The 13,212-nt window shown below is 29.0% G+C and overlaps 1 protein-coding gene across 1 annotated transcript; it reads left to right on the top strand.

Annotated features, from left to right (window-relative positions):
* Positions 1-7,617: 7,617 nt before the first annotated feature.
* LOC117177299 (putative sugar lactone lactonase YvrE) lies at positions 7,618-12,911 on the top strand. The gene is made up of 4 exons (XM_033367901.1): positions 7,618-7,708; positions 8,743-8,985; positions 11,924-12,036; positions 12,109-12,911. Exons 2-4 carry the CDS (start codon positions 8,799-8,801, stop codon positions 12,463-12,465), a joined length of 657 nt encoding a protein of 218 aa, XP_033223792.1. The 5' UTR covers positions 7,618-7,708; positions 8,743-8,798; the 3' UTR covers positions 12,466-12,911.
* The last annotated feature ends 301 nt before the right edge of the window (positions 12,912-13,212 follow it).

The following is a 13,212-nucleotide window of genomic DNA, read 5'->3' as shown; positions in this document are numbered from 1 at the left end:
AAACCGCCATTTTATCCGCCGTCCGAGAACATAAACATGCACTTATATCCTCCCGGGAGGGGATCCCACCAATGTTGATCAGCGAAGGGGAAACGGCCGCGCTGCGCTCTGATTGGCTGATTCGTCACGTTGTACTGCGAGGTGGTGGATGCCAAACGGATATAAATGAGAGTTATGCAGAGATATAAGCGGGAGAGGATATAAGTGAGACCAGATATTAACGTGGTTTCAGCGTATTTACGTTCTAATAGGCTACGAAACCCTTTTTTTTTAGGTTTAAGGCTCTACTTCGACTAATCACTTAAAACAATCTCTTCCGTAGGCGAAGGTATCCTGTCTTTTGCTGCTCCTATTAAATCACACCCTAACAGATTTGTGGTGGGTTGCGGTCCAAATATTTTAATCATCCAATGGGATAGTTCCAAAGATGCGGCTTCCGTTCGTTCTTACACATTAATATCAGCGCACCAGCCTCCTAATGACCCACTTCCCCCAGGCAGCAGAGTCGGTTATGGAACTGTCGATTATATGGAAAAACTATGGTTTGGTAAATAAAATCTATTGCATTTGCGATTAGACTTTAAGTTAAATAAGATGTGGAAACAACTCCTGAGAATACGTTTCTGTTCAGATGGATTATTCTAAATTAGACAAAATTATGGCGCAGTGCTCCACTGAAACTATGTATTCGCGTGATTTCGAACCCAGAGGAAATAATTTTTTTTTAAATGGTACGGTTTTCAACAAAATACAGTGAAACCCTTAAATAGCGCTCCCTTCTATAGCCCTCTCTTCTATAGCCTTCTCTTCTATAGCCCTTCCCAGAATTGACGCCGTGCCGCAGGTAGGTGCAACAGAAGCTGAGCGGGGTGCGCGAGGTCTGCGCTTGTCACTCAGGCGAGCACTCAGGCGTGAACAAACAAGCGCGGGGTGGTCTATAATGAGTTCGTTCTCACCCACCGTCAGCCCCAAAATCGGCGCTATAGGAGAGTTTCTCTGAATATAAAACTTTAATCCAATAATTGAATTTTTAAATAAAAACATGAAATCTCTGAAAATTTATAAGATATAAAAATTTGATAAGTAAGAATATATAAAATATACAGACAATACTTTTTCATCGCGAAAGAGACCTAGTTCAACGAAATACATTAATTTTCAACGAATTATATAAAATTGTAACCAAAGATGTGAATTTTTGACCTGAAATTATGAATCTTCAACTGTAGAGATTCTATAGGTAGAGTTGAAACAAAAACTCACACACGCTCACACATACTTGTCACTGCGCATCGGGATTAGTCCGAAACCAGAAGTTCTCAGAAGGAACGCCAAAGTTTTGATCGGCATTCACGTTGAATGCGTCCAATGAAAGCTATACTACTGATATGCGACTATGGAGGGGATAAGAAAGTTAGGTCGGTATCAGAAAAAAAAATTTTTTTTCAAAAAAATACGAATTTTCAATCAAATATCTTGAATTTCAACTAAAAGAGGTAACTTTAAAAAAAAATCTAATAGCTAAATCTTTATTTTTAAAAATTAATATTTTCAACCCAAATTTTGTTAAAAACAAATTAGATACATTTTTTAGCAGAAAATTGAACTTTTGCGTAAAATGCTCAATTTTCAATAAAAAAATTGCTTTTAACCAAGTAGGTGAGTTTTCAACAAAGTAGATGAAATTTAACTAAAAAATATCAATTTTCAAACAAAAATTGAATACTTAAATCTTCAGTTAAGATAATTAATTTAAAAAAAAAACAATTAATTTGATATTAAAATAATGAAACTTCATACAGAACGGATAATTTACTACCAAGAAGGTCGAATTTTTAACTAAAAAGGTAACTTATTTATTTTAAACCAAAGGCGAAATAGTGAAGTCTCTGTGAAAAATTAATTTTCAACCGACAATTTTCGACCAAAAAGATTAATTTGAACCAAATAGTTGAATTTCTAAGCATAAAAATGAATTTAAAATCAAGAAGATTATTTTTCTACCAAAGAAGACGAATTTTCAACAAAGTAGATAAATTTTCAGTCACACACATTTTTTAACCGACGAACATTAATTTCCTACAAAATGCATGAACTTTTAAACAAATAGTTGATTTCTGACTACAAAATGATTACTTATTAAGGAAAAATTGAATATTTTAATTTTTACTGATGAAAATGATTTTCAACCAACGAACGAAGAATTTGAAAATAATAGTTCAGTTTTTAACAAACCAACCAATTTCTTATCAGAAAAATTAATTTCCTACGATATAGTGGAATTTTCCAAGGAAGAAAATTTTTTTATCAAAAATATTAAAGTTTCGCCAAAAAAGACGCATTTTTAAGTCAATATGCGCATGAATTTTCAACAAAAGAGTTAAAATTTCAAAACGTAAGTTTTAAATCAGCCATGAAATAGTTATAAACGAAGTTAATTTTTTTTAACGAAGAAGTTAAAGTTTCAACGAAATAAATCAACTTTCGACCAAAAAAATACATTTATAACAAAAATGATAAACCTTTCGCCGAAGAAAATAAATTTTCAACCCCGAGCATTAAAAATTTCCTACCAAAAAATTAACTTTTGACAAAATAAATTCACTTTTTAACCTAATAGGTGATATTTTTAAGGATAAATGATTACTTTCCAAACAAAATGTCGAATAATTAAATTGATATTTAGAGAAAAATAATTTTCAATCAAACAAAATATGAGGCTTCAACAAAATATTGTGACCAAGAAGATTAAATTTCGACTAAATAACACTAATTTTAATAAAAGAACTAAGTGTTCAGCTAAAAAAGACTAATTTTGAACTAAAAATGGAACCGTTGAATCTTCAATTGAAAATATTAATTTTCAACCAAAAAAAAACGATTGTTTTAATAAAAGAATTAAATTTTCAAGCAAAAAAAAATAATTTTATGTCAAAAAGATAAACTTTTAACCAACAAGATTGATTTTCTTATAACAAAGACCAGTTTTCATAAAAATATTTTAATTTTCAATTAAATTTGGTTTGATAATCGCGCGTTTTGCATCATTTCTGTTTTCGGTTTAATCGTAGCCAATCAAAAGAGTGGGAAGTTGATAAAAAGCGCGCGATTTTCAAACCAAATTTTACAATAAATTTACGATTTTGAAGAATAAAATGAGGAAGAAGATAACAACAAAAAAACATATCAAAACTTGATGAAATATATGAAAATAGAAGTATTGAAAAAAAACTATTCCTTTTTTTTGTTTAAAAGTTAGTTTCTTTCGTTGAAAGTTCAGGCATTTTGATTAAAATTCCTCTTTTTAGAAGATAAATAATTTTTTTAGTTGATAATTTTACTATTTTGTTGGAAATTTGTTTTTTCAGTTGAAAGATTATTTTATCAATTGAAAGTTTTCAAGAAACGTCGGCAAAAATCCATAATTTTGCTGACCATTGGAACCCAAAATATATATTTTTTATCAATCTTGTGTTTTGTCAACATTAGTGTTTTTGGTAGAAAAATAATCATTTTGGTTACAATATTTTGTTAAAACTCGTTCTTTGTTTGTTTGAAAATAAATTTTTTACTGTTCATTTAATTATTCCACATTTAGTTAGAAAGTGATATTTTATAGTTTAAAATTCAATTAATTGGTTAAAAATTGATATATTTTGTCCAAGGTTAATTTTTTTGCGTAAAGATGTAGGCTCCTAGTTAGAAATTTATTTTCTCGGGTAAAAGGTACATAATTTTTATTAAAAATGTATTTCTTGGGTTGAAAATTATTGTATTTTGTTAAAAATTCGCCTAGTCTGTTTAAAAAAAATTTCTAACTGAAACTTTAACTATTTCATGTTTGATTTAAAATTTACATTTTAAGAATTAAAATATTTTCTTGAAAATTTATATGAACATTTAGTGGAAAATGCGTCTTTTTTGGTGAAAGTTTAATATTCTTGAATAAAAATTTATTTCCTTGGTTGAAAATTCAACTAAATCCTGGAAAATTAATTTTTTGGATAGAAATTATTTTTTGTTTGCTTCTTAAAAACTGAAATATTTTATTGAAAATTTTTTGATTGATGGTTGATGGTTGAAACTTAATTTTGTTGTTTGAAAATTTTGTTTTGTATAAAATTAATGTTCGTTTTTTAATAATCATCTTTCTAGTTAATAATTAGTCTTTTTTTATAGAAAATTTCTTTCTGTGACTAAAAATTTATTTAGTATGTTAAAAATTCGTATTTTAGATAGAAAAATAATCATCTTGGTTTGAAATTCATCTTTATGGTTAGAAGTTCAACTATTTGGTGAAAAATTCAGTTTTTGGGGTGAAGATTTACAATTTTCATTGAAATTTTTTTTTTCGGGCAAAAAATTTATCCTTCTACTTCAAAATTCATATATTTTGTTAGAGATTTCTCTTTTTTCGTAAAAAGTTTATCTTTTGGTTTAGAAGTTGCAACCATTTCTTACGAAATTATTTTTTGTAAACAAAATTCATAATTGTATTTTAAATTTATATGTTCCGTTAATAAAGCATCTGTTGGATTAAAAATTGATCTTTTTCTTGAAGGTTTAGTAGAATATTTTTTAATTCATATTTTTAAGTTTAAAATTGAACCATTACATTGAAAATTCATCATCATCGGTTGAAAAATAATTTTTTTTACTAAAGTAATTTACTTTCTTTTCACCTTCAGTTAAAAATATATAATTTACCTTATTTTTAGTTGAAAATTCGATTTTTTTGGTAGAAAATTAATCTTTTTGGTTGAATAGTCATCATTTTGGAAGAAAATTATTATTTTGTCGTTAAAAGTGATTTTTTTAAATAGAAACATGAAACATAGAACTCTAAGAATTCCTGAAAGATTTCTTGATAATCTTCAAACTCCTCCAAATTTTTTTTTATATCCCTTTAAATTCTTCACAATCATTTAAAATCTTTTAAAGTTTCTCGAAATTTACTAAAATTAATTCGAATCTCCTAAAATCCTTTAAATTTTCTTAAATTTCTTTACATCTCTTGAAAGATCTTAAAATATTTGAATTTTTCACATTCATTAAAATCTGTTTGAATAAATTTTTAAAAAATCGCTTGAAACTTCTAAATCATTAAACCTTTTAAAATTATTTCTAAATTCTTTAAAAAGAAACTTTAAGGTCCCGGCAAGTCCCTAGTAAAAACTTAAAATCACTTGAATTCTTAGAAATTCTCTAAGATTTCTTGAAAATCCTTAAAGTTGTCCGAGTTTTTTTGAACTACCATAAACTTTTTTGATATCGTACAAAATATTGTAAAATCTACTGAAATTCATTAAAATCTTTCAAAGGCCTTTAGATTTTCTTGGGTTCCTTAAAATCTCTTGAAAATCCTCGAAATATTTGAATTTTTTAATTCCTTGAAATCTTTTAAAATGTATTATTATCTTCTTTAATAAGTTTTCAATAACACGCTTCACATTCTCTAAAATCACAAAAACTATTGTAAAATCCCATACAATCTCTTCTAAATTATTCAACTTTTTAGAATTATATTTGGATTATTTTTAAACCCTTTCAAAAAAACATTAAGATCCCGCCAAGTAATTTCTTAAAATCACTTGTGTCCTTGAAAATCCTTAAAAACCCCTGAATTTCTTTTAACTCCCTTCGATTTCTTTGAAATAAACAATAAATAATAAAAAATAATAAAATAATAAATAAATTACTATAACTGTCCTAAATTCTTATAAAATCTTTGATATTTTTTCAAAATCATTCAATTTTTCTGCATTCTTTAAAAATTAATTTTGATATAAAAAACAGATTGTCAACAAGATATTTAAATTTTAAATTAAAAAAGACAACGAAGGAATTCAATTTTCTATCAAAATATCAGCTTTTAATCAAAAGAGACGAATTCTCAACCAAAAATGTAATATTCGATATTTCAACAAAAAAAGGTGTTTTTTTACAAATTGCAGTTGCATTTAACTAAAAGGGACGACTTTTTAAAAGAAAAAAAAGTAAAAAAAGATTAATTTCTAACCAAATTAAAAGACGAATTTTCAACAAAACAGTTGACTTTTCAAACAAAAGGATAATTTTGACCTATGTTTTTAAATTTTACACCGAATAGGAATAATGAAATTGTAAGTTAAGAAAATTCTCTTCTATGAAAAAACAAATTATTAATATAATGGTTAAATTTGAAATCAAGGAGATAAATTTTGCAATGAAAAGCAAATTTTTTAACAATTATTCCAGAAAAAAATGACTTTGTGAACAAATTATTAAATTTGTAATCAAATAGTTAAATTTCAAATTTGAAAAGTGAATTTTGAACTCAGAAGATTAATTTTTTGTAAAAGAAAATTTTTTATCAAACTGCATACATTTTTAACCACGTTGTTAAATTATATTATTTGCTATGCCTATTGCTGTATTTTTTATACCTTTGCTAAAGATTTGTTTAACACCCTGTGAGGGTATTTAGGTTTTGAATTATTAACTATAATTATTTTAATAAAATCTACAGAAAATAATAATCCATAAAAGTTCATTTTTATTACGAATGATTAAATTATTTATTCAAAAAATAATAATATTTACAGAAGATATACATTAATTTACAGTTTTTGACGCCTGTAATGTAATAGAATTAATCTTTTTGAGGGTAAAATTTTGTAAATTTTTACAATTTGATTTTTCATTTTAGAAGGTCAATTTTAAGTTTTGAAGATTTTAAAAAATGTCGTAAAAGAATCTGAAAGACTTGAAAGCAATTTCTTCAGATTTAAATTTTTATATTTTTTGTCTATTAAAATTACGAAAGGTTTTGGGAGAATGGAAACATAATTTCAAGTATGTTTTCTTTGGAACTATTGGAACTATTGCAACAACGTTTGCACTTAAACTTTATTTCCTCGGAATTCCCATTCTTTTCTTCTGAATCCATTTTTTATTGAAAATGAACATACGTAAACATAGAAAATAAGAAAATGAAGCAGACAACTAATTTCGAGTTGAACGCTGGACAGCGCTGGACTGAGAGTTGCACACGATGCGCATGCGCGAAAACAGATGCATGGGCGGTGAAGGTGTGATGAGGATCGTCGAAAAGAACTCGATGTTTCAAATTAATTCATTAGTTTATTTAAATTCGACCTGCGTAAAATGGTACCCTTACTTTATAAAGTTGAAAATATACTTAGGGTATTTTCTTGAAATAACGAAGGAAATTCAAAGGGATTAATCCAAGATCCTCTTTTTAATAATTTAATATTATAATAAAAATTAGAGACTGGACAAAGACAAGATTAATCCTTGTGCTAAAAAAAAATGATTTCTCTCTCTGAACTCGGAATTCATAATGTGTTTTTAAAGGAAATCGAATTAAATTTTTATTCGTCTCTTTGAAATCTTGTTTTAGGATTAAAAAATCACTGGTAATGCATTTTCTATAAATTATTTATTATAAATATCCCATTTGAATATCGACAATATTCAAAATCGGCGCGCCACCTATTTTGCCGGCGCGACGCAAGCGCCGTTCAAAAAGTGTCTAAGATTGGAAGCACTGATATGAATAAGCCTTTATATTTACATCCTTGCTACATAACCTGAAAATGATGTTTATCAAGTCATTATATCTATTTTAATTACGTTATTATTTTGTAATTTAATTATCTTCATTAATTTATCTCTACCAGAGTTCGATTATATTCTGTGATTTAAGGTAAATATTGTGTTATTAGTTAATTATAATATTGAAGTGACAAAGCGAAGAATAGGTTCTTTAGGAATAGGCTCAATTATATTTGAGATCCCTTTGAACTCCAAGTGTGGTATCATTTGGAGCGCTTTTATCGTTTTGGGTTCCTTTTTAACAAGTAGGGTTCATTTTCGTTGCAGCTTCTTTGGAACCAAAAACGAGTTTCAATGAAAAATTCTGTACTCAGTAGCCACAAAATTTGACGTCTTTACGACATCCTACGTCCATGTCATTTCGGTGTCTTTGGGATATCGCAAAGACATCGTCAGATCATACGACTTATTTGCGATATCGTAAAGACTCAGCGAAATTTGAATTTAAAATTTGGACAGTTCCTTTAAAGACCCAGTGACCACACGAAGGGTTAAATATTGTAGGAGCCAACTGGCTCTTTTTAGCTTTGCGCATAATCGGGTACGACCGTCCTCTTTCGGCTTGTAACGATGGCGGAAGGTTCCAAAGAGGAAAAGAACAGTCCAAGTGGCTGTAGGACGACGCGATCGTCTTATTCACAAACAGCGCAAAGTTTCGGAAACGAAAAATCGCAGGAGCGTCTTGGCAACAGCAGCGTGCTTGCGCCTGCGCTATACGTGGGACGCCATTTAATTTTAGCGCTATATTCGAAATAAATTTAAACATGATAGGTTTTTTCACAAAATTATGTTAGTGTCACTTTTTTAAAATTACATTGTATTGACTCCAAAATTGTTTGAAATCGTCGACATGCGTTACATTGCATTAATTTTACCAGAAAATTGTAACCCCTTACCGTTACTCTTTTTTAAAAAATAACGCGTTACCGTTACCGTTTATAAAAAAATTAACTTTAGAAGCGTATTACTTCAGAAGATTGTAATTATCACGAATTACAATTGAGTCACAACAGATTACTATTTCGGATAACCGATCGGTCCAGCGCATAATGAGAGTTGTTTCCCTCGGTTAATTATTATATTTAAAATTGGATATTATATTTAGAATTAAATATTATATTCCAGTGACCACGAACGATAATCTGAACTATCATGCAGCGAATTGGGGAACTGTGTACTCTATGGATCAGAACGGGGGTATAGAAAAGAAAGTTTCGCTACTGCCTTCAGTCACTGGTGGATTCGTGTGGGACGTGCCTCGCGGTAAACCAAAAAAACGACGTTCACCGCCTCACAAATTCTATTACGCCGATACTTTAAACCATGAAATCATTGAATACAATTTTTGGATTAAAAATGGAGAGATTGGTATGTTTTAGATTTAAAATTCCCATTCCAGGTTGAACATTCTTCATGCAAATTCTCTGTTCTCGGTCCATCCTTAAAGTTACCTATTCCGAGACAAAGTTATAATTTTTTAAGAAATTTCATAAGAATTTTTCCACGAAAAAGGACCAGTCTCAAAAAAATTAAATGAACTTTTCATTGAAAAAGATTGATTTTGTATCTATAACAAAATAATAATAATTTTAGTGAAAAATTAAATATCATAAAAAAATAATTTCCAACCAATTTTAAAATTGAAGATAAATTTTTAGGATAAAAAAAACGATTGCTGAACAAAAGAGTTAAATTTTTGACAAAAAACATTTAATTTTTACGGAGAAAGAATCATTTTTAGTCATACACATACCTTTTTTGAACCAAATAGCCCTTTTGGATAAGAAATATTTAACTTCTACAATTGTAGTAAATTTTTTAACCAAAAAGGATGAATTTTAAACCAGAATAATCAATTTTTAGCCTAGTAGATAAATTTCCTACAAAAATAGCTAAATTCTTAACAAAATATGTGAATTATAAAGCAAACAGTCGAATCTTTACAAATAAAAATCGACTTCGAACAAAAAATGGAATTTGTTAAATTTTTAGTTAAAAATTAATTTTGAATAGGAAAAACGAATTTTGAATAAACACACTAATTTTCAATACAATATCTACTTTCCTTTAAAAATAGTTCAATTTTGAACCAAGAAGAATAATTTTCTACTTGAAAAGTCTAACTTTCAAGACAAATAGAATAAGCAGATTTTTTTCGATAAAGTTTAAACTTGAACCAGATTACATAATGTCTAAGCAAATAGTTAAATTCTAAGTAACAAAAAATTGCGCTTCAATTAAACAGTTGATTTTTTTTTAAAGTACGGCATTTCCACGATCAGGCGCTAATTTAAAAGAAAGACGAATTTTTCACCAAAATAATCAATTTTTTTCCAAAAAAAGCTGCATTTCCAAAACAAAATGTAATAAGTAGATTCTTTTGAGAAAAAAAATTAACTTTCAACTAAATTAAATAAATTTTTAAGCAAATAGTTCAATTCTGAGCTAAAAAAGAACGCTTCAATCAGTTTAATTTTTTTGGAAAATACGGAATTTTCACAATCACGCATTAATTTAAAAAAAGATAAATTTCCCACCATAATAATCCATTTTCTACCAAAAAAAGCTGATTAAGGCAAACTAATTTTTAACAAAATGCTTAAATGTTGAGCACGACAGTTGAATTTTCAAGTAGAATAAATTACGTTGAAAAAAAACAGTTGACTAACTTCAAACAAAATATAATAATATTTAATACAGTAGTTAAAAAAGAAAAAAAGGAATTTTCAACCAAAAATGTAACTAGTTAAATTTTTATTCAAAAATATTAATTTCGAATGAGAAAAATTAGGGATTAATCAAATACTTGGATTTTAAATATAAGAACTAAATTTTCGGGCAGAAAGCTAAACTATCATTATTGACCTAAGCTCCCTTTTCCAACATAAAACAATATTTATTTACAACATTTCCTATTATAATTGAGTATGCACCATTAGGTTGTCCAAAAAACGCTTTTCTATCTACAGGGCAAGACACCCCCCACCCCTTCAAAAAGTTCCTATTTCCGGAGAAAGAAAATGCGTATTTTTTTCGAAATTCTCATATGATTTTTTAAACAATTTTCGATCGTTTAAACAAATTTAAATGTTTAAAACAATTATTTATTTCACAAAAATGTATGTAATAATCGTATATAATAATTGAAATGCAATATTTTGTCATCGTTTGTAGTGCATTTTTCTAAAATCATTAGGTAATAAGTTAAACAATGAATTATTGTTAATTAAAAAAATTTTCAAAATTTAGCCAGAGATGTCCACTTTTTTTAAATTGGTATCCTACGCTACTTTTTGTTGAACAATTACATAATTTTGATAAATTTCTCTTAAGATTTCATAAATTTCTATTTGCTTAAGGCCATGTCATAAGTGGTTCACGTGATCAGATTTCTATCTTACCGTCCCTTTTATTATTTCGTAACTTATTTTCACACAAAGCGCTACATCGAGTTAAAAATTTTGGATACGAAATAAGTAGCACTAAGAAAGTTGAGTCTGGTCTTAAATTTTATTAATTATGGAAAAAGAAAAAAATATTTACAAAAAAAAACTGTTCATAATTATAAAAATGTGAGGTTGGGAAATATAAAAATTGTCGGTAAGTTAGGAATTTGGTCACGGACCCACTCGTCACGTGAAATTAAAAAATATTAATTTACTTAAGCAGTTATTTTTAGTGACTAAAAAAATATAATAAAATAGAACACATACAATTATGTTTCTGACTGTATAGTGTATAGAAAGAATACATTCAATACTTTTGAATTGTTACAAGAAATATAATTTATTTAAACAATTACCTTTTTTAAATACTTTTACAATCGTAATTAATTTTATGTTCTCTTTATTTTTTAAGTAATCGAAAAATAACTGCTTGAGCAAATGAAAGCTGTTTAAGCAAATAGAAGTTTGTTAAACACTAGATGAAATGTATCACTCCAAGAACACTCCAAGAAAGGACAAAATATTGGGTGTTCCCGTTTCGATAAACCCCTGGAACATGAGTTCAATTTTTCGAAAATTCAAAATTTCCTCATGTTAATTAAATAGTATTTTGAAGTGGCTGGTGGCACATGATAATATTCTAATTTCGAAAGAAGAAAACTTACGGGCTTTCTTTCTGCGGAAAAGGAAAGATGGGGGGGAGGGGATGTCTGGCCCTCTAGAATGAAAACGCATTTTGCAATGAATTTTTAGACCATCCTAATGGACCCCCCTAGGCTTAGATATACCCCTTTAATAAATAAATTCAGTAAAATTGTACGTTTTTGTAATTTACCTCGTAACAAAATTACTATTTTTAGAAATGACTGGAGTAGTGCACAACTTGCCAAAACATAAAGTACCTGGCGATCCTGGTCGTATTGCAATTGACTCAAACGGTTATCTCTGGGTGCCTCTTCTGGGAGGCCACAGAGTAAGGCTTCAATTCTTTTAAAGATAATTCCAAAAACCAAACTTTGAATATAATTTTTCTTATTTTCCTCAGGTCATTCAATATGATCCATTTCAAGAAAAGGTGCTTAAAACTATTGACATACCTGCAGCTAAAGTCGGAGGATGCACTTTTGGAGGTCTTGGCTTCAGTCTTTTATATGTATCGACAATAGGATATGGAAAAAATGAATATCGTCCACCAGGCGATGAAGGTGGTTATATTTACGCTATCCACAACCTGGGCGTGACGGGACTGCCGACAAGAGAGTACTACTTGCATAGAGATATAATATTCAAAGCCTCTGCATCGTTGGAAGAAATCTCTTTCAAGCGAAGTGGGAGAAAGCCCAAGAGCTCTCTTAATAAGGGAGGTTCCCTTGATGTGGATCTGAATCGCGTAAATTACTAAACCAGAGTGCCGATATAAGAGGAGTTTCGGAGGTTGCCGTGCACGGGCCTTGCCACTAAATCAGTTTCTGGAAACCTAAACAGCCTCCAAAAATTGATGGCTACACCGAGAGAAGTTGAGTAAAACCTTCGCGCTATCGACGGGAGATTTGCTGCACTTCTGTCTGGTGTGGTGTCTGCTTTTGATTCGGAGCACTCGTTACCCCAAACTTGCGGAGATCAGTCCCTTCGAAACGTGGGTGCTATATTTTCTTAAACTGCGCAAGCGCCGAACTGTGACGCAAGCGTAGCGTGTGTAGTAGGGCTCGAATATAATGTTGCTTGAACGGTTAGGTCTGTTCGGGGTAATGGTTTTCCCGAATCAGTGGAGCCATTCTACTAAACAGAAGTGGCGCTGTTCACTGTGTGATTGACGCGACAATTGTACATGTCGGTTGAGCGGCTCTACCAAACTTCTCTTCGTGTACAAATTACATTTTGGAATTAAATTTCCAATTATTTTTTAGTAGTTTAACTTATACACGTCTAGTTGAATTTTATATTTAAAAAATTAATTTTTTACAAAATAACTAAACATTTAAAATGCTTTCTTAATAAACTATTGAACCAAATCTTTTTAACAAAATAGTTAAATACTCAAGAAAAGAATAATAATTGAAACCAAAAAGTGGCAATTTTCATTAAAAAAAGATTCTACCAAAGAAAATGAATTTTTACATCAAAAAGCTAAATTTCAAATAAAATAGTT

The sequence above is a fragment of the Belonocnema kinseyi genome, chromosome 7 (assembly GCF_010883055.1).
Source record: "Belonocnema kinseyi isolate 2016_QV_RU_SX_M_011 chromosome 7, B_treatae_v1, whole genome shotgun sequence".
Lineage (NCBI taxonomy): Eukaryota > Metazoa > Arthropoda > Insecta > Hymenoptera > Cynipidae > Belonocnema > Belonocnema kinseyi.
Note: the sequence above shows the minus strand (reverse complement) of the source record. Positions and strands in the feature narration are given on the sequence as shown.

Excerpts from the sequence above, each read along its gene's own strand:
- LOC117177299 (XM_033367901.1), top strand. The coding sequence starts at position 8,799 with ATGGATCAGAACGGGGGTATAGAAAAGAAAGTTTCGCTACTGCCTTCA. Across the intron at positions 8,986-11,923 it reads GATTAAAAATGGAGAGATTG|AAATGACTGGAGTAGTGCAC; the intron begins GTATGTTTTAGA and ends TACTATTTTTAG. Across the intron at positions 12,037-12,108 it reads CTCTTCTGGGAGGCCACAGA|GTCATTCAATATGATCCATT; the intron begins GTAAGGCTTCAA and ends TATTTTCCTCAG.